The following is a 23220-nucleotide window of genomic DNA, read 5'->3' as shown; positions in this document are numbered from 1 at the left end:
TATGACATTAATGCAATTTTTTCCAACAGAGGTATTCATCACACAGCTAGGATTACGAACACTGGTAATACGGAACTGATGTAAGTTCAACCGTGGATTATATCTATTTGGTACAAATAGTGTTGGGGTTATTCTATTTCTGCTGCGTGAGCATGTGAAAATGAAAACGTTCAAAAGCTCAATATCAGTTATTTCAGCCTAGTGCGCCTTCAGTTTTTTTTATCAGTTGCATACAAAATTTCACCACATTATAATTTACCATCAAAATTTACTATTTTTCCAAAGTAAGATTAATTTCAATTTAACTTCCCGATTCAGTCTAGTTGTCGGAAGTTCTACGTTGAAGAAAAATGGTAAAATTTGACGGTAAATTCGACAAATAAATGCGATGAGATGAATATGGGAGTGGTTTTCCTATTCTAGTATTCACCTAATTGCTTATTTACCTTACAAAGTATAATTTCGAATTCATGGAAAGCGATTTGCTTAGGATGAAACTGGAAATTGTAGCAAGTTCAGGTAAAACGAAAGCACTTGATAAAACAAAATTCAGTTATCATCGTGATTATTTTCATTATATAAAAATAAATGTTGATATGATATCTAAAAGAAATTTGAATATTGCGACAAAAAAAAAATCATAAAAATCAAAAATATTAGAACAGGTTTTAATTTTTTTGCTCATTTTTTTCGGTGAAATTGCAAACATAAATTATGGATGTATTGTCCTTAGAAAAAAAAAAAATACAAAAAACATCATCCTCAACTTCTATTAAAACTGTTCCAGCATTTCCAATGGTTTGTTGTTTTTTTACACCTCTTCAAATTTCAACTGTTGGCAGGAGGTCTACAGATCGCTTTCGATTAAATTTTTTCAAAATTTTGAGCCAGCGTAACTTTATCATTATTTCGAAGTATTTTGAAATGGTTTTCTAAACATTTTGAAAGAGCTTTGTGAGTATCATTAGACAATGATACCAAAAATTATCAAATTTAAAATGAAGTCAAATCACGAATCGGCTCATCATTAATGAGTTTTATTTCAATCGAAATATTATTGAAAAAGGTAAAATTAGAGTCTAACGTAAAAAATGGTCCAATAATTTCTAAAATATATGAGCGTAAGTTAGCTAGAAAGTTTTTATAAATTTGTTACAAGGCGAGACTTTAATTTAAAAAATAAAACGAATATTTAAAAAACTTAACAGTAAAATATTTTTTCATCCGGTGAAAGACTGGATTTCAACTATCAAAATAAATATCATGAGTTTCAGAACAATTATGTTTTTTTCTTGTCAACTTTATCAAGAGGTGATAATATTTTTTATTCAGTACTTCCTAATTTGAGTTTTTGTATTCAAATTTCACTTTGATTTTTTAAAATTTTATTGTGGACTAAAATTATCAAGTGTTATTTTTATTTCGAATGGTTTTCTTAGTGTTGACTCAGCCTAATTGCTCTTCAGTTGTGATTTGTTATCAACAAATTTTAATTTTTTTACAATCGATTTGAGCAATCAGATGTATTTACATGAGATATTCATTATTACTCTCCCAATAAGACAGCTTATACATCAATATGAATATTTAGAAAAAAAAACAACGAAAATTGTAACACACACAGCTTAACAACTGTCTTTTTTTTGTTAGAGAATTAGAATTACGTTTTCCATTGATGTGAACTTTTTTTATTTGAAAACAACAGTCTTTCGTCTAGAGGTGAACCAGTAGAAGCTGGAAACTTCTCTATTAGAGGCATAAAAACAAGTGTCAATGCACCTTTCATTATCTCTTGATTTCTTTTCCGTCAACTTCACATCTTTATTTTTTTGGCTCTTCCTTTCGCTCCTTTTCATCCTTTCTCCCTATATCTTCCTTTTTTCGCTCTCTATCTTCTCTATCTCACTTTCTTTTACTCTCCCTAATTTTCTCTCTCTCGCTCTCACACACTCCTTCTCTTCTCTATAAAGTTAGTTTTTTCTTTCTCATACTATTTTTACACCTCCTAACTCCATCTCCCACGTTTTCTCTCGCTTTCTGGTTATTTGTTTACCTTTTTCTATCTTATTCATTATCACCATCTCTAACTCTCACTCTGGCTTTCTTAAGGTCTTATCTCTTTAACTTTTTTTTTATTTCCAACTTTCTCCCTCTATCTCTTTATTTGCCTTTTCTCTTTTCTTTTAAGTCTTTTTTTCACACTTTCTATATTATTTCCATCTCTATCTCTATCTCTATCTCTATCTCTATCTCTATCTCTATCTCTATCTCTATCTCTAACTCTATCTCTATCTCTATCTCTATCTCTATCTCTATCTCTATCTCTATCTCTATCTCTATCTCTATCTCTATCTCTATCTCTATCTCTATCTCTATCTCTATCTCTATCTCTATCTCTATCTCTATCTCTATCTCTATCTCTATCTCTATCTCTATCTCTATCTCTATCTCTATCTCTATCTCTATCTCTATCTCTATCTCTATCTCTATCTCTATCTCTATCTCTATCTCTATCTCTATCTCTATCTCTATCTCTATCTCTATCTCTATCTCTATCTCTATCTCTATCTCTATCTCTATCTCTATCTCTATCTCTATCTCTATCTCTATCTCTATCTCTATCTCTATCTCTATCTCTATCTCTATCTCTATCTCTATCTCTATCTCTATCTCTATCTCTATCTCTATCTCTATCTCTATCTCTATCTCTATCTCTATCTCTATCTCTATCTCTATCTCTATCTCTATCTCTATCTCTATCTCTATCTCTATCTCTATCTCTATCTCTATCTCTATCTCTATCTCTATCTCTATCTCTATCTCTATCTCTATCTCTATCTCTATCTCTATCTCTATCTCTATCTCTATCTCTATCTCTATCTCTATCTCTATCTCTATCTCTATCTCTATCTCTATCTCTATCTCTATCTCTATCTCTATCTCTATCTCTATCTCTATCTCTATCTCTATCTCTATCTCTATCTCTATCTCTATCTCTATCTCTATCTCTATCTCTATCTCTATCTCTATCTCTATCTCTATCTCTATCTCTATCTCTATCTCTATCTCTATCTCTATCTCTATCTCTATCTCTATCTCTATCTCTAACTCTATCTCTATCTCTATGTCTATCTCTATCTCTATCTCTATCTCTATCTCTATCTCTATCTCTATCTCTATCTCTATCTCTATCTCTAACTCTATCTTTATCTCTATGTCTATCTCTATCTCTATCTCTATCTCTATCTCTATCTCTATCTCTATCTCTATCTCTATCTCTATCTCTATCTCTATCTCTATCTCTATCTCTATCTCTATCTCTATCTCTATCTCTATCTCTATCTCTATCTCTATCTCTATCTCTATCTCTATCTCTATCTCTATCTCTATCTCTATCTCTATCTCTATCTCTATCTCTATCTCTATCTCTATCTCTATCTCTATCTCTATTTTTATCTCTATCTCTATCTCTATCTCTATCTCTATCTCTATCTCTATCTCTATCTCTATCTCTATCTCTATCTCTATCTCTATCTCTATCTCTATCTCTATCTCTATCTCTATCTCTATCTCTATCTCTATCTCTATCTCTATTTTTATCTCTATCTCTATCTCTATCTCTATCTCTATCTCTATCTCTATCTCTATCTCTATCTCTATCTCTATCTCTATCTCTATCTCTATCTCTATCTCTATCTCTATCTCTATCTCTATCTCTATCTCTATCTCTATCTCTATCTCTATCTCTATCTCTATCTCTATCTCTATCTCTATCTCTATCTCTATCTCTATCTCTATCTCTATCTCTATCTCTATCTCTATCTCTATCTCTATCTCTATCTCTATCTCTATCTCTATCTCTATCTCTATCTCTATCTCTATCTCTATCTCTATCTCTATCTCTATCTCTATCTCTATCTCTATCTCTATCTCTATCTCTATCTCTATCTCTATCTCTATCTCTATTTTTATCTCTATCTCTATCTCTATCTCTATCTCTATCTCTATCTCTATCTCTATCTCTATCTCTATCTCTATCTCTATCTCTATCTCTATCTCTATCTCTATCTCTATCTCTATCTCTATCTCTATCTCTATCTCTATCTCTATCTCTATCTCTATCTCTATCTCTATCTCTATCTCTATCTCTATCTCTATCTCTATCTCTATCTCTATCTCTATCTCTATCTCTATCTCTATCTCTATCTCTATCTCTATCTCTATCTCTATCTCTATCTCTATCTCTATCTCTATCTCTATCTCTATCTCTATCTCTATCTCTATCTCTATCTCTATCTCTATCTCTATCTCTATCTCTATCTCTATCTCTATCTCTATCTCTATCTCTATCTCTATCTCTATCTCTATCTCTAACTCTATCTCTATCTCTATGTCTATCTCTATCTCTATCTCTATCTCTATCTCTATCTCTATCTCTATCTCTATCTCTATCTCTATCTCTATCTCTATCTCTAACTCTATCTCTATCTCTATGTCTATGTCTATCTCTATCTCTATCTCTATCTCTATCTCTATCTCTATCTCTATCTCTATCTCTATCTCTATCTCTATCTCTATCTCTATCTCTATCTCTATCTCTATCTCTATCTCTATCTCTATCTCTATCTCTATCTCTATCTCTATCTCTATCTCTATCTCTATCTCTATCTCTATCTCTATCTCTATCTCTATCTCTATCTCTATCTCTATCTCTATCTCTATCTCTATCTCTATCTCTATCTCTATCTCTATCTCTATCTCTATCTCTATCTCTATCTCTATCTCTATCTCTATCTCTATCTCTATCTCTATCTCTATCTCTATCTCTATCTCTATCTCTATCTCTATCTCTATCTCTATCTCTATCTCTATCTCTATCTCTATCTCTATCTCTATCTCTATCTCTATCACTATATCTATATTCACCACTACCTCTACTAATTATTCGAGCCTAACAATTTGACAACGAAAAAATAATTTTGGCCGCAAATCTTAATTTTTCGGCCATTGTGCAAAGTGACGTTCAGCCTTAACCGTGACTGCAAAAGAAGCATAAAATTACCCATAGCGAACAGGCAAAGTCTATCCGATCAGTGTGGCAATAGATCGATTTAGGGGTAAACAGGGTAAGACCGCCCAGCGGGGTAAGACCGCCCCCCGTAGTTTTACTACCAAGTTTTATGATAATTGAAAAATTTCATTAACATGTCTATTACAGTATAATTACATAACATTTTGCACCCCTTTCTTTTTTGATAGCGCGCGAACGGTCACAGAAATAATCAAAAACAACCTTTCAGCTGGCAACCAGTCAATGCGCTGTTGTTTTGCGGCAACGGGACTTAAGGTTTTTCTGTCTAAAAATTTATTGTTTTATTCGTGAATATACGTTTAACCGCTTGCCTGAATCTGTCTTCTTTCGGAAATGTCGAAGGCCGTGAGTGATCTTGTAGTTTTGACTACTTTTTCGATGGAATATGAAAATGTTCCACTGGGGGTAACGTCGCCCACTATACATGGGGTAAAACCGCCACATGTACAACTGCTTGTTATTTTACTTCAAAACCCCAATGCCTCGACACTACAAAGGGAATATATGCAGGACCAGCAAAGCAATTTCAAGCCACATAAGACATCGATGTTGATCGACCACTTTCGATTTGGTTGAAGCTTTTCTAGTAATATTTTTATAATGCGAGTAATTTTCGAAAAAAAGTAAACTTGTGCAAAAATGGTAATCATGAACAAAAACAATTTTAGAGCCAGGACGGTTTGTTTGATCGATATGACGTCTCCAGCAAAGTTGAAAATAGCAGCTTTTGACTTCCGAAAAAAGTATACACTGTAAAAAAATTCAAAGAAAAGTTATAAAAATGGAATCAAATTTCTTTTGAAATTTATTTTAAAAAAATCATGTTTTTGCCTGCAAAATCTGCAAAAGGTAAGCTAAAATTTGATGGTTGTTATATCATGGAGTAATAGAAATATTAACAGCTCAAATTTTGCAAAGAATTTTTTGGGCGGTTTGTTTGATGTATAGAATCGTTGGTAATTTTGTTTCTCAAAAAAAACATAAAAAAATTGAAAATATGAATTAAAAATTTATATTTATTAGTATTACTTCATACATAATAAGTCTTCAACAAAAATCATACAGACAGGTTTACTGAGTTTCTATTTTTAGCTTAAAGACAGGTTTATTAAAAATTGATTATTTTGAAAAACCCCAATTCTGGAAAATCTATTTATTTTGAAAACCACAAAAAGTTACCTAAACATTGATTTGAGCTAGGATAATCAAACAAACAAAAAAAGTTTAAACTTAGAAAAAATTTTATTTTTTTCAGATTTTTCACAGTGTGTATATTTTATTAAAAAAGAAAAAAATACCATCTACAAATTTGTCATAGACATTATACCGAGAAAATCAACCGCTTTGGCCCTAAAAAAGCATGAAAAAGATCTGCACATTTTAAATGAATTTTTAAAATTGAAAAAAAGCTGGAAAATAAACAAAAATATTTCAGTTCTTATTTTTTAAATGCGGGTATTGAATAGAAGAACCTCTTAGCGAAGAAAAAATGAAATTGCAGCCGCAACATTTTTTTCTACAAACAGAAATGCTTAAGGGGGCGGTCTTACCCCGCTTACCCTTACCCCTACGAGCAAGCCGCAGCGCAGCAGACGGCGATTTGAATTATAATCTGTTTATATGGTCACCTTCACCTTCCACACCTTCCACTGCGCTAGATTTTGGATTTCCCGTTTAACATACTTGCCGGTGTTACTTATGTGAGCAGGCTTCTGAAATGTATTGTCTTTCGGCTCTCATTGTTTTGCACGATTCTTCCTGTTCCCCATACGTTCGGTTAACAGTCCGACAGTGACTGACGACAGCACATACACTCCGTCATAAGTTTGGAATCGCTTTACTGAGTATTGCAACACCCGTTTTGAATATTGCAACACCTCCCGAAAAATCTAGCATCACCTGGAATAGGCGGATATCCCGTGTTTTTGACAACCTAGAAAGTTGCTGTTTTTAGCAAACTTGTTTAGAAAGTCAAAGGCTACTGTAAGGTAGCCAATTCAGTGTGAAATTAAACCGCTAATAGCGCTAGTGGCACACAATGTGTCGTATTTTGAACTTATCTAATCTCACGATTCTGACCTGCTAGAAAGTTGCGGTGTTCAGCAAACTTGTTCAGGAGGCTAAAGGCTACTACATGGTAGACAATTTAATACTGAATTACTCCGCTATGCGGCGCTAGGGTGTATGCAGTTTTTCTTATTTAGACTTCAACTTATCGCGTGATCATTACTACCCACAAGGTTGCGGTCTTCGGCTAGTGCTGCCAGTTGCCGCATGTGTGTTCCAAACTATTTCATCGATTCTATTTTCATTACAATTCAGAGTCAACACAAATAAAAAACACCCAGTGTTCTAATTGAAATACCACTTCGACAACTTCGGCAACCATTTCGGGTGTCCAGGGCCGGCGGTTCATGTGGGTAGTATGGGTAGTAGTACCCACTCGGAAAATAATCCTGTGGGTACTTACCCACACGGAACTATCGGACAAAACCAAAAAAGTAATGTTTTATTTTGTTCGAAACTTAAAATTGATGTTACACAGCTACTGTACTTAGCAATTTTGTATTCTTAGATTTTATTTATTTTGTATTTTGCACCAACCTGAAATATTTTTATTTTAACCATTTTTTGGCCGTTGATTATGGCTTCAATGGAAATCGACTTTTGGAGCTCAATCGGACTTCGGGAAGTAGAGCCTCAAAACAGTAAAAGTTTCAGTTTTTTGATCGATGAAAAAAATGTTCGGGCTGGGAAAGTCTCTTGCGTGTTTTGGTGTAACACGAGTCTCCCAGCGCAAAAGTTTTTATGTCCCTGGAAGTTAATTTTTTTTTCGAACAATTATGAGATAACATCAGATCCCGACATTTCATGCATTTCTAAGAGATTTGCTATCGGAAAAAATTTCGATTTTGAAAACTTCAATAACTACTCTCATACATTTTTTCGTTGGTCGAAAAAGTAAGACTGCGAGTAGAATTTCATTAGAAGTCCGATTAAGTTTAAATTTTGAATGGAGACTTCTTTTTCGAGAAGACAAAACTGTTAAGCCCTAACTTTTGCATTAAAAAATGCTTAAAAATTGCCCATTTTTCATGGGTTTACCTTTGCACCTTTGCACACATTGACGAAACTACCCACGCAGCACCAATCAAAGTAACCTACGAGTTAGCAGAAAAAATTTGATTCGAATTCTAACCGTGATGGCGGAAACAATGAAGCTACTTCGTTCAGAAGTGGGTGCGCTCAATGAACATTATCCCGCCGCGTCAAAAGCGGATATCGTACGGAAAAAAGACGCCGGATACGCTTGTTCCGATATCTACAATATTTTGGCACTAATGGACTACAATCAGAGCATCAAAAGAAAGCCCGGTTCCGGACGGCCGACGACCCTGTGGCTGAAAATCGATGTGGATTCCAGGTCAGCCAACCCGCCTAATGTCCCCCAGCTGCGTTCATCCTGAGTTTCAGGGCAAACCAGAAGCGTAGGACTTACTCCAACAATTTTGCCACGAAAATCGAGAAGGAATTATCAAATAAAACATAGAAAAAACTCGAAAACATGCCTACACGCAAAGTTTCAGTAAATTCCGGAAGGCCACTCGCAAAGACGTGAAGTTGGAAAATTCATCTAACTCAATTATCTGTCTGAGTTTTTTTTATCACCATCCGGAAAAGTCCCTTTTTCAATGCAAAAATAACTACTGAACTAAAATCTAATTTTTCCTAAACATCCCATTGGCACCCTATTGTTGATGCACTATCGAATTTTCAAAGAATTATGTTCAGTAATAAGTAGGTAACACTAACCTCCACTAAAATAATGGTCGCGGTGGTCCAAATCTTACAAAGACCCCCCACCCGCGCCCCAACTACGCCTTTATAACCCATGAACCTTCCCTGTTCCTTACTACCCACTCGGGAAAATAATGTAACGCCGGCCCTGCGGGTGTCTGCTCGTTGGATGAGGCCTACACGCGCCTTCTCGAGCGCACCATGTACTGAAGTCACAACCACTCGGCTTGCATATAAGCAAGCCGACGGGGCGTTGCGTGTTCGGTCTTCAGCTTACAGCGGAAAGTGATACGAAATGCCCTCTATGGTGTTCAAATCCTTCAACATCGGATTAGAGGCATGTCTACTGCCACTGTTTGCAGCAGAGGTAATCAGTTTAGCCGCGATATCGTCAATATTCCCAATTGAAACTCTTGATCTTCTGAGTAACTTTGCTGAAAATCGCAACTCTATAAATGATAGAATTATTGAGCTAAACTGAATTCGAAACGCTCAAAACTACATGCACACTAGCGCTGGGTTGGTGAATTTCGCACGATACTCTCCGCCAATCACAAGCCCTTGACCTTCTTAATAACTTTGCTTAAACTCGAAACTACATGCACACTAGCGCGGCGTTGCGGCTTAATTCCGCAATATACTTTCTGCCAATTACAAGCCCAGGGCCGGATTTAGACGGTGGGGGGCCCGGGGCAAATTTGTTTGTGAGGCCCTCTTTTCTAACGTTCGTAACGTTTTCGTAACGTTCTGGAAGGTGACGAGCAAAAAAAAGGTTGCCCCAGTACTAGGGGGCCCTTGAATCGGGAGGCCCGGGGCATTTGCCCCTTTTGCCCCCCCCCAAATCCGGGCCTCTACAAGCCTCCTGAGCAACTTTGCTGAAGACCACAATTCTCTAGGTTTCCAGAATCAAAGATAGAGGTACAAAAATCTACCCATTTTAGGTGATGCTAAACTTTTCGGCGTGTTGCAATATTCAAACTGGGTGTTGCAATACTCAGTAAAGCGATTCCAAACTTATGACGGGTACTATACATGCAATGCCAAACGGGCTATTATTTTTCATCTCCATATGTCTGTTGGTTCTTCCAAGCTGTCGCTAATGACAGCCGTTACAGTGCGAAAACCTTTGGCCAAATCCGAGCGAGCTGTCAGGTGATTATGATTCACGAAGCCGATGCTATAATGCAAGCGAGGTAGTGCGAAACACTTTTTTTTTCTCGTGTAGAGAATAATATCAACAATGGGAAAATATATGAGACGGTTTGCTTCGTGTTCGTCATGACATCAGACTAAGGAAAAGAAGAGACGAAGGAGTGCGAGTCCAACATCATCGATGACAGCCGCAGCCGATCAGCAGACTGTCAACAGCGCAGGCCAAATCATCAGGGAGGATGTCCTGTGAACAAAACTAGGCTGTCATGTTTGAACGAATAAAATGCGTACGTAAGAATGACATGTCGTGTGCAACACAAGACAGTTTCGTTGCCTGTGTAAGCTTTAGCTGTGAGTGAGCTCTCATGAATAGCTTATTAATGAGGCTGTTAGAGTAGAAAGAGAGAACAGTCGTCAGTATAGTGTCACATCGCAGTCTTTTTCCGGAGCCTGACTGAGACACACCAACGGCACTTTCCAGCGCCTCAGAATTATTATATTGAAGTAGTTTTAATTTTTCTGTCATTCGCCGAAACGTTGCTAACAGTGATTGGAACAGTATTTTAATCGAAGAAACACTTCTATTTTTTGTTATTTCTGGTTTTGCTGAGTTGTGTCGTGGCATCAAGCTGTCAGTTTAATATGCACTACATATTACACATCACTGAATGGTCAAATCGAAGATTTAACATGATACAAACTACCTCGATACCTGAAATACGATCACATTCAGTGAAAAACAATTCTATTTCAAGGACTTTTAGCACCACATTTTTTTAATCGCTTGTAATAAATGTAGAACTGCAGTCACACATTCCATAATATACAAGGTAAAAAAATTCAAAATTGCTTCAAGAAGTTGCTTATGGTCATGGAATGGTCCGATTGTAATTTGTACTTGTCAGGAAGAATAACACAATTTATTTCGAGCTTGTGCATTCCGTAACAGCTTTAGTTTTGCTTTAGCTTTGCACCCAGCGTGCTTGACTAGCTCTCCTGACAACAGCAAACGTACGAAGGTGTGTATTTGACTGCTTTGCCGCGTGTCTTAGATGACATTTCAACGCATGTTGACGGATCAGCTGATGAAAAATTATTGTACTCTGCGCGTAACGTTCATATTTCGTTATTTTATTACTTACTATTTATTACTATTACTATTTCGTTCATCAAATTTGCGAGTTGCAATATCTGATCGTTGCAAAGAAGGCGTAGTCAAGTGAAAGACAAAACTCCGTTCATCAAGTGCAGGGCTTCAATCCCCGGCAGGACAAATTCATCGTCTGCTGCGTAATGGAAATTATGCGCGTTGGTGCTGGATTACCTGTCGATCTGGCGTCTGCCATGGAGTGCCGGCTTTACCATTCAACCGAATATTCAAGCTGTTTCGCCTCCGGAGGAAAATGGAAAGAAGGCATAATTCGATCAATTTCCAGCTTTGTTCAGACTAGAACAAACCGGCCTTTTAAAGAGGATCGCATATTTACAATTGTAGCAGTAGAAATTTTTTTTTTGACTCTTAAATCTAAGATGTGACATAATATGAAGTGGGTCTTCTACTTACAACTGTGTTTCAATACACTAAGAAGCTTAGCGACAAGTCCTATCGAAAACTTTTCATCTTTGGTATTCTGCAGTCTTTTAAATCCCCAATAAGCCATAAACAATCGCTTGCATTCTAGTTTCCGCGTGCCTTTTAGTCACTGAAAATTACCGAATAGTCGTTTGTTCTCAAAACTGTTGAGCATAACGATTTGTTTTTTTTTTGCGAGCTCGTGAATGTTGTCTGTGTTTTATACAAAAATGGATCATACGGAGTTGTATAAACAACTTCACCTGTCATACCAAAAGACAAATCCAATCTAAATCCAAATCCTACAATAATCCAGAGCGAAGTTTACATCATATGAAATTCTGTCACAAGTGTATGAGGTATGAACAGATTGAATTTAACAAGGTGAGTTATATATTTGTTATAAATGTAACAGCTTGTATTTTCGTACTCCTCTTTTTTAGCGTGGGGGAGGGGGGTCTTCATGTAATGTTACGTACTTTCAGAGGGAGTTGAGATTTTGTGACTAACTGCTCCGTGATTATGAAATTATGAAAAAAATTCTACGTTATTTAGGTATGCTCCCTTTGGGCGACATTTTCCCTCGAACTTTTTTCAAAATTTTCAATTTTCAAAAAATTGTAACTACTGAGCCGCTTAACCAATTTTTTATATGTTGACATCAAATTGAATGGAAAATATAAAATTGTACTTTAAATAACACCAGCTAAGCGAAAATAATGATACAAGCTGTTTTTGCCATTTGAGAGTTTGAGACCCAAAAGATTTTATTATTTCATATTTTTTTGGATTCCTTAAGAAATTTTATATAGAATATCAATTTTTTACGGGGGTATATTCACTTTTTTGGAAAGAATTATTTTTAAACTTTTATGTTCACGTTCACGCCTATAACTACCATGCGTCTTCATTGATTGATTTAACTACTGCAATACAGTTTAATGATATAAACTGTTTTCTGTCTTTTTTAAAAAATCTATATTTAAAAAATCTATCTTCAAAATAAAAAATCATACCTCTGTTTGATTTTCAAAGTGAAACTATGGCAGCTGACTTGTATGGATTTTGTACTGCGGCTTACTGCTTACTGACAAATATCAAATAAACTATAAAACTATATTGAGTCAAGTTCGGTATTGGAACAAAAACCGAAAATGTTCTGATTAAAATGTATTTCTACAATTGAACCTTATTGAAATGCAATTGTTTCTAGATACCTAATCAATTTATTTAGCAAAATTTGAAAAGAAATGCAAAAAAGTTAAAAAACAAATTACCGTTATTAGGCAAGTGAATAATGCAACTTTAAGGATTTCTGCAGCACAAAATTGTGCATTCTTCAAATAGCGAAATCTCACATTTCTTTGTGACATATTTTATAAGTGATTGAAACCGTAACATTCTTTTCACTCACTTTAGAACGCTGTAGAAACAAAAAAAAAACCAACAAATCAATATTGATACAAAAGAAATTTTCCACATAATTCAAGAATTATAGGGTTAACACAAACTGGCGTCAGCCAGCACGATCGATAACATTGTGATGTTGTGCAAGCCGCAAAACCGTTTAAGCCGAACGTACACTTTTGGCTACAGCGCACTCGCGCCAGAGCAGATCGTCCGTCCGGGCCACTCACAACTATCTACCGGACCGGATGCTGTTAATCAAAAGGGCACAACTAATTCCCTTCGTTCGCCGGCTGCTGGTTGACACTCTACTCTGGCATATTAAGCTACATAACTACAGTCAACTCACCGTTCGGTCGCCTTTGTACTTGACGCGACATTTGAGAATTGCCGTACTGTCGACCACGGTCGTTACATTCCGCGGGCTGATGTCGTCGAAATAAGGCTTTTGGCCGTTACTTCCTGTCGATGAGGAGGAGGACGACGACGACGACGATGACGAGGACGATGAGGATTGACCGGAAAAGCCGGTGGATGATGGCGCTGTGATGCCTGGAATGAAATCGACACAACAAACGATCAATTAGAGTGTGTAGAGGGGGCATGTATTTTGTTCGAAACGGAAGGCCGTCGGAATTGTTCAGCGAATATTTGTTCGGCTGTCGCTGACCATTCCCACGGGAGAGGGTTTGAAATTTATGTGTGTAGTTCGACGTGGAGGTGTAAACAAGCTGTCAATTGGGTAATTGACTGAGTGTTCGTTTACAGAGCTAGGTAGAATTATGGGGATTTTTATGGTTAAACTAAATATTTTTCGCAGAAATCATCAGGCGTCTCCGCTGAGTATGAACTGGTGGAGTGGCATGGTTATTGTCACTAAATGCTTATATTCAATTTTTCTTGCAACCCTCACCGATTATAATTCAGTTTTGAAAAAATATTCATTATCTTCGCAAGGGATCACAAGAAATGGGTAGTAAACCCACTCGCTAGGCAATGGATGAAATTTTGCATGTTCCTACATTTATGTGCTTGTACTTTGGCAACGCAAACATCTGCCCTCGCATCCACATTATCGTGTATTTACGAGCCACGTGGCAACATGTCGACCAGCACGAGCTTGCCATATTTTATGTGCACGTGTGCTCGTGTGAAACCACAGAGCTCTCCACTACGATAGGAACAGGAGGAACAGCAGGAGCCAGGATTGGGTACTGCTCGATTCTTCCTAGCAGGACACCACCACCGTTTACAGTGTCATCTTGGTACTGTCTCGCTCTTCTTTACGGTTGCTAGACCATGCAATTGCTGACAAACCCACACACTGTCACTCACTCATTTACGAGCAAATTAAATTTAAGCACCTAAGCCCCATCGGTTCGATCAAAGTTACGACGTCATTTTTATTTATGTTCGAGTGAAGCGGTTTCGAACGCCTTTCTGGACTGATTTCTCCAGTATTTGAAAAACATCCCAAAAGTTATTTAATGTTTACCCAACATTTTTTAAACGTATATCAAAATAATTTCAATAATCCAGCCTGTGATGAGATTTGTTTCAATCACGTTTACCTCTGACGAAAGGACTTATCATAAAATCACCCACGCGTTTATGATGTTCTGGTTTTCCACTTAAGAAGTTTCTGACAACATAAGATTCCAGTTTAATTTTAATAGCCTTGACGATATACAGCTCACGTAATTTAAACTTAAATGTTTTCCAATTACAGCATACTTACTTTGGTTTACTGGAAAAATGTTTCTTAGAAGTACATTCTAATTTCATCATAGCGATCTGAAATAATTTTTATAAAACATCATATACTGAATTTATCAGCACAGGAACTAGTCGCAAATCTTAGGTTATTGCTACGAATATAAACACACCCAGCCGTCTTGTCTGTCGTTCGCCATTTAGCACATTTCCTCCTGCATAATGATTAGTAGTAGTAAGTCACATTATGCATGTCCTGTCCACGAACTTCATGGGCTGCATCCATTAGTGTGGAGCACAATGTGTAAACATTATCATCATCCATCATCACCGCCATCATCAACATCATCATCTTTGTCGTTGTGATAGCCATTTGCTTCCGCTAGGACGACTCTCCGTTGCGATAGTGTGAACGACGCCACGCCATCTTCATAACCATCAACGGTGGAATAAACATCAAACATTCCGTGACCTCCTCCGGTGACGGAGGAGGAGCACGGAGCCGGTGACGGAGGCCAAACCAAACCATCGAACGGACAGTCGAACCGACTGCCGACAGAAGGGACCATCGAATCGACGGAAGGCATGCGAGTGTTTCTTATTGCGCGGCCATAAAATGCAACCGACAGCGAAATGATCAATCTGTATGCGGGTTTTGCGGGCACCATAAATCTGACGCGGTATTTCCCGACGCTAGATGCGTGTAGTTCTGCTGCTGCTGCTCTTTGCTATTCTAAATACCGGAATTACTGTCATGAATTTACTCACAACGCGTAAAACTGGTCGCCCCGGGTTTTGTGAACCGAAATTGACTGATTTGTCTCGTTCGCTGGTGGCCGCGCAGTTCAACGATCGCAATCGCGACTGATGGATTTAGTGCAGAAATTTACAAACCCGCACTGAAGAATCGGAACGACGAAAAACCCAGTACGAGGTTGGACAGGGAAAAGTTATGGTGGAATAAAATTTTATAGTTTCGCTTCATCAAAACGGAAACAAACGGATTCGCGTGAAAACTCATTACCGTTCCCGTTCCGTTGTCACCATCGCCATCATTTCCACGGCAATCAACCTTTGAGCTGCTTTTGTAACAGTTTCGCCCCCGCGCGGATGGTGGCTTCCGAACCGTGCTAGCGTTAAGAGTGAAAACCCATTTCCAGCTTGTTGGCAACGACAGGAAAACTTATCCACTTGAGTAGCGTGAAATCGTCTCAGCGGGGTTTGCCTCGAAGAGTCACCTTAATTAGCGTAGAAATTATGAACTTACCACCTGCTCTTTTTTTCATTTCCGGTCTGTTGTTTTTGCTGGTCAGCTGGGTAACAATGTTGCTGTTGGAAAGCTACGTTCACAAGGTGAAATTTATTTTTACAGTTCATATAGCTGCTGACGTGATTTCGATTTGCTTAAAAACGCACTGGAAGACAGATGGAGACCGCAGGCATTCGCGTGAAGGACCGTATCGATTTGCACGCGCTAGCCCGCATTCAGGAGCAGCAGCAGTAGCAGCAGGCGATCCGTTTCAATAATTACTCGGAACCGGGGCACGTGAACCTACTCATTAACTGCAAGCGTTATAATTCATTCGTAAGGGTGCTCGAAAGTGATTATATTTCATCATGATGGCGAAAAGGCTTCCTACAGTATGCAGCCTCGGGAGTACCGCAGCAGATACACATCTCAAAGCAGATGGCAAAGGTCGCAACGTGGGAAGGCGGATTTTCACCGTTGCTTTCGGTTTAGTTTTTCGCTACGCTCTCTGTGTGCGGCAGGTGGCAGACGCCAGTCCGGTGGTGAGGAGAGGGAAAAGTTCAGGGCTTAATTAACTCGTTTCGCGTTCTATTAATTTCCTGGGCGTTTAACGTCTGTTGCGCAACATGAAAGCTGCTGGATATTATTATTACATATTTCCTCTCCAATCGATTGCATTGAGGCGTAAAAAAACTTTGGTTTGATATTACGAGGGTAGACCCAGAAATAATTTAACAAAATTAAATCACAAGCTTATTGGAGCGTTTTTTTACAAGTAACCGATAATTCATTCAAATAGTCTTTTTTAACATATAACACCTTTTCATGTTGCGGATACGCTGTTGCTTCTTTTCTGTTTCGAAGATATTGAACAAAACACTTTCCACGCGCATCCCAGAAAACTGATGCCAGCAGTTTACCAGTGGATGGATCTGTTTTTGTCTTTGTCCTCGTTGAAGTTTTATGTGTGAAAAGCTCGACTTTGATATCGTATTTCTTGATGGCAGATCTAACGTTTGTGCGGATGTATTATCCAGAACACCCATTAGGTTAGAGTGTAACAAGAAAACGTCAAACCAGTAATTCTAATCAAGCCGAAAACTCAGCTAGGCTGAATTGTGAGCTTGGCAAACAAAGTCCCTTCGAATGTGAAAACAGGACCTTAAGATTGGAAGTGAGGGGCCCTACAACCAATTAAAGATGAAGTTATTCAACCGTAACTATACAGAAGTTTTGGGTGAAATTATTTTACCAATAAAACGCACGCGTAATATAAATGCAAATGGGAGTCAAATATTAGAATGTGCTCTTCTAAAAATCGAAAATTAAATAATAAAAATAAGAAAGCCAAATTGAATCAGTAAAAGAAATCATTTAAAGAACCGTTTCTAGTTAGTACCTGGTACTATTTAAACCACCTAATAAACGATGTTCTCATTAACAATTATACGACTCCTAGGGGAAACCATAGAGATTACATCTCAATCTAACTGAACAATTTCGATGAAAAAAATGAGAAACGACATTGTAAAGTCATTGTAAAGTATGAACATACTAAAAAACCTATAGTAATTAGTACGACGCCCGCAAAACCTTTCGAATTGGCATCAGTTGATTCCACAGTACTATTCGGACTAATAATTATTTGAATGGATATATTTTGACTATACAATGAAACTTTTTAAAATACATTTTGTGCGCTTACTTGTCGACTTAACAAGCATCGGTGATGTCAAGACCACTAGAAGATAATTTTGTTCTGATTTATGAAAAATTACAAAAAATGAACAATCTGATCGAGAAGCTGTTAAATATTGAAGTATTAGGCATCGAAGAGACATCACATGTGTCCTAATAAGTATCTGAGATCTTCCACCAAAGCTCATTATTTAGACATAGATGATTAAACTACATTTTACGCTTTCTCCTGCAATACCACATCAAATACTGAACATGTCGGCACTCTTTACGAACTTGTTTTTGGACGAAAAGCTATGTTACCGCATGATTTACAGGATAACATTTCAATTTCTCAACCGATCTTTGGTCAAGGTCAATATTTTCAAGAATTTCTACAAAGCAAAGGTGTACAAAAACCAAACGAGATTGAGATTTTAGAGCGAAAGAAATGTTTGAAGTATACTTGTAAATATTTATCAAACTTGTAAAAAGTAGTTTGAAGAAAAAAAGTATACGAATGACCTGAATATATTACATCATTCTCCTAAAAGGGAAGTGGTAGTACAATAGTACTTCTTGATAAATTTCGAACGTCAATGGCATGAAACAAGCATGTCACCCATAAAATCTGAAAATAATTCGCACATGCTTTACAAAGATCTTCCACGGAACGGAAATTCTTACAAACGCACACTAGACCTGCGATTTGACACTGCTCAGCGACTCTGGGTTGAAATTGTAGCAATGCAATGGTCAAGATCCCAAATTTAGGAGAAAATTCAGATCTGGAGCTTGATAGCAATTACCTAGAGAAAAACTTTCTTTTACTAAGTTGTTATATATGATAGAGCGCTGACTAAAAAAATATATCAAAAATTAGGATGACTCAAATTTTCGATGAAATCAAGTATCTAACTTTTTTATCTTTGGAGATAGAAAAAAAGTTGTCACAATGTTTTAGTCATGTTAGTTTAAAGCGATTTTGCAAAAAAAAAATTTTTCTCTATCTTTAAAAGTAATCAAAGTTTTAAAAAACACCTTTTTTTGCTCTAATTGTTCATTTGAATTTAACTGTCTTCGAACGAATTTTAGGGTTTTCCAATACGAACAATTTTCAATATCGACCTTGTAAATGACTCAATTCTACTCAATTTAATTCATGTTTTTCAGAGGAAAATATGCCTTTTTTATATGTTTGTCGTTTTTCAAGTGAAGAAATATGTTATTTTTTATAATTGAAATAATTCAATTTGAAAAACATGACGAAAATTAAAATTAAAATAATTTGCATTCAGAAGCAAACAGGTTTGATTTTTCGGAATTGTTTTTAAAACTAGGAATAATTACTTGTAATTTTATCCAAAAAAATCGAAAATCGATATACTGGTTGAAGCGAATGTGTATCACCCATAAGCATGGGATTTCTTTGTCGTCAGGATGGAATTGCATTAATATCGAAATGTCCTGTTTAGAAATTGATCAAGGGTATGTAGAGGCCAGGGTTGTAAATATTTAGTGTCAGTTATAGATTCTCAGTAGAAACTGAAAACTACGAATATCAGTTTCAACACAAACGAGCTGAAAGTGAAACTCCAACTTTTCGAGTGTAATAACACTGGTCAACACGGGTGTGGTCCTAGAGCTCGAACTGAAAAAAAAGATGAAAGATTGTAGCTTTTTAGCCATTTTTGTGAATTTTGGTGCCCAAAGCCACCAACATTTTTCCAGAGACTTAAGTAGGTTTTCTCGTTAACATAACTTTGACGAACCTGGCGGGCAATTACCATGCGGCCCTTCGACGTCAGTTGACGCATTTCTACACTGGCTGGAGCACCAATTTTCACAGAAATGGTTTAAAATTTGTAATCTTTCTAGGGTTACTATTTTGAGCCTTAGGACCGCATTTTTCGCTTCGAAATTTTGCAACACTGCATGCAATTTCAAGCAATTTTTGGAAAAACAAAAGAATGCATGTTGTCACACTGACCAAAATTCATGTATTTATGAAAAAGAATTCGAGTTACAGTTCCCACAGATGCTATCAATGTCTGTCTGTGTGTAAGTCCATAGTTGACTCTAAGCTACTGATCTGATTGCCGTGACAATTCCCAGGCAGGTTTTTGGGTGTCCTCTCATTATAATAGTTTTACTATATCTATAATTTGCAATGAATGATTTAGTTTCATTGCATCATTCTCCTAAAGAGCGGAGGTGTAGTACCATAAAGGCGGTAAGCTTTGACAGTGTGGGTAATATTGATAGCGCATGATTATAACAACGCATGCATATAACAACGTGATAAACTTGTCTCGTTATTTCTACAACAGATGTTTCACTACTATTTCGTGATTTAGGTGTTATTGCAAAAAAATCAAATACTAATTACCACAGTGACGTCTTTACAGGCATCCACAAGGAGAACGCTGAACGCTGTTCTCAAGTTTTTATATCGGTAACCGGACTAGATTAGAAGGCTACTGGTTTAGGCCGAACTAAACTACACGAGACAGTTGCTATCATACCAATCGAATTTTCATTCTGAAATTTTCTCCTTATATATAATTTATACAATTTTGCTTAAGCCTATTCTTCAGGTTTTTTTTCAATTCTAAAAGTGAGTATGCGACAAGACAAGTAATTGTCAATCGGTGTATGGTATTCTTGAGCGTCGATTGTCGTGCATGATTGCAATAATACTTTTTAGCATTTCGGTGCTATGCGTTCTAGCTGGTGGCTATTTTGGGTTGTTTTAACTGTATTAACTATGGGTGCTCAAGTTGTCACATGACACCACACATGCTTCAATTAGTGAAAGTCTGTATTTCTGATTAAAAGATTCCAATAGACTCAAAAACTACTGAACCGATTGCAGCAAAAATTTGCACACGAGAATATCTGAGTACGGGGAATATTTTCTATATTTGCTATATTCGAAAAGGGGTTTATAAACCTCTTACCCAGTAGTTATGAAGACTTATTTACAGAGCGGCGTTCTCCTATGTTTTTAATATATCTCGGTGGCGTGGTTAGGGTGACTAAGGGGGTTAGGGGGGGGTGGCTTTGCCTCATATCAGTATCTTTTCATATAAGTAAAAAGATGGAATACCTATTTTTTATACTTGGTTGAGTTACGCAGAGGATATAGAATGGTCAAACCGTTGTAAAATTGTTTTGATTGCCATAATCTAAACACATTTTTGTGGAAGTCGTAGAGTGCATTTTGTTCAATGGTGGACACTAAAACCACAAGAATTAGTTAATGTTATTTTGCTTACGATTAGGTTTCTCAGAAAAATTTCACTCTATTTGTTCTATTACCTAATCTTTCTTTCGAAAATAGTTGTTCTATTACCTAATTTTTCTTACGAAAATAGTTTTAAATTTCGTAATAAATTTTTCGTAAAAATGTTATCTCTCGAGATTGGCTCATATTACCACGGGGTGATAAGTGTTTCTTAAGTAAAATTTTCTGCGAAATACGATAGAACCATCAAATTTAGAATAAAATTAGCTGAATTTGCCGAAAAAAACAAATTTAATTTTAAAATACAAAAATATGTTATCTGGCAACACTTTCGGTCAAAAACAATATTTTCTCTGGATTCGTCGGTTTATTTTCTTCAAAACTCACCTAATATTATTTTTCGGGTGTCTTAGGGGCTAACCACATATCACGTGGACAGATTTTTAACGATTTTGACCCCCTCCCCCGTGGACAAATTCCTATATAAATTCCTATTTTTTTCTAGGGACCGTGGACATTACACAACCCCCCCCCCCCAAGCTGTTCACGTGGTATGTGGATGGCCCCTTACGTCTATAAATTGTAAAAAAAAAACTACGAAATTTACAACTATTTTCGTAAAAATGTTATATCCCGAGAGTGGCTCATATTACCTCAGGATGATAGCTATTTCTTACGTGAAATTTTCCAGGGAACACGATAAAATTATCAACTTCAAAATAAAAATGGCTGCATTTGCGGAAAAATGTAAATTCAGTTTTCAAATACAAAAATAATTTATCTGGGAACACAACATTTATTTTGGATTCCTTGGTTTATTTTGTTCAAAAATCATCTATCAGTAATTTTCAGAATTCTTACATTTATGAATTGTAAGAAAAAGAAAAAAAAGAGATTTTCAACAAAAATTGCGTGACTTTGCAATAAACAGGGGGGTCCTACAGAGCAGAGGGTATAATTCCAATCGACACCAAAATTGGGATTTTTCCAAATAGACAGTAGATGAATAATTCTCCCAACTTTGAGCAAAATCTGTGATGGTCGTGTCCAAGTGGCATGTACACTTCGTATGGAATGACCTCTATATATCTCAAGTGAACCTATAGGCAGCTACATCAAATAAAGAAACGGTAAGAATTGTAAAATTTGCTTATATAAATTATGTTTTCTGCTTTACTACAGCTCCGGGCGATATGTCCCACCACTAGTCAGGCTGATATGTTCCATTGCTCTAGCGTTTACTTCTGAGACCTCAAGCGCTGTTTCACTTCTTGTGCTGATTCTGTAGTAGGGGCATATAAAGCCTCTGTATCGGGCATATATTACTGCATCTGGGGCGTTTTGCCCCGGTAAATTGGAAACCCTATCTGATCGAAATTGCGGGCTAGATATCAGCTGGTATAATTATCATATTTGGGGAAAGGTCTTTTAAGAATAACACTATCATTTCAATACATCATTCTCCTGAAGGGGGATGGTGTAGTACATTTACTTCTTCTAGATTAATTAAACTTGAAAATCACATGACCAAAGGCAAAAACCTTCCATAGCACAGAAATTCATATATCATCAGTCTTGTTTATTGTATGTATAAACGATTTGACCTTAGCACACAAGATAATTTCCATAGAAATCTTGAACAGTTTTGGACTTTTGTCCACTCTAACCGGAAAGATAATGGGCGTCCCGTTGAGATGTTTCTAGATCACACCGTAGTAAAAGCAAAGCTTTGGTGCTACATTCCGATTCGGAACTTGACCTTCTGTTCCTTTATACACAGACTTCGCAGCCGACTGTTAAGTGTACAGGACAATTGCGGACTAGCGCTACGATCCTACTGACACTAACAGTCTCTCCCGAGCCGGGACTCGAACCTACGACGACTGGCTTGTTGGGTATCGTACCTCGAGACCATCTGGGTTGGGTATCGTACCTCGAGACCATCTGGGAGGCACCGTAGTACGCTTTGAAAAATGCCAACTTTTCACCACTAATTTTAGCAGTACATTTAACAGTTCCACTGCATTCCCTCAACAAGCTACAGATGCGTGATACCCCTACAAACGCATGTGATCTGAGGATTTTTAATGTAGACCACCAACAGATAGAATTCACTATATCCAAGAAGAAATTTTCTACATCACTCAGCTCAGATAAAATACCTTCCTGTGTCCTGAAAAGATGCACGAGCTTATTAGTCCAGGCTTTGATGATACTTTTCAATAAATCTTTCCGTCAGAGCAAATTTTCCTCCTGCTGGAAATTGTCTGGCTGATTCTTGTGTACAATAAAGGAGAAAAGTAAAATATCTC

General features: G+C 36.9%; 1 protein-coding gene across 5 annotated transcripts in view; it reads right to left on the bottom strand.

Annotated features, from left to right (window-relative positions):
• The window catches only part of LOC129731158 (uncharacterized), a 511313-nt gene that overhangs the window by 181552 nt on the left and 306541 nt on the right, over positions 1-23220 (bottom strand). For all 5 annotated transcript variants that reach the window (XM_055690957.1, XM_055690956.1, XM_055690959.1 and 2 more), the window contains exon 4: positions 13372-13574. In XM_055690957.1, coding sequence (XP_055546932.1) covers positions 13372-13574 — 203 coding nt within the window. The remainder of the gene's footprint in view (positions 1-13371; positions 13575-23220) is intronic.

Source organism: Wyeomyia smithii, chromosome 3 (assembly GCF_029784165.1).
Source record: "Wyeomyia smithii strain HCP4-BCI-WySm-NY-G18 chromosome 3, ASM2978416v1, whole genome shotgun sequence".
Taxonomy (NCBI): Eukaryota; Metazoa; Arthropoda; class Insecta; order Diptera; family Culicidae; genus Wyeomyia; species Wyeomyia smithii.
The sequence above is the reverse complement of the archived record's forward strand: the minus strand, read 5'-3'. Positions and strand labels throughout refer to the sequence as shown.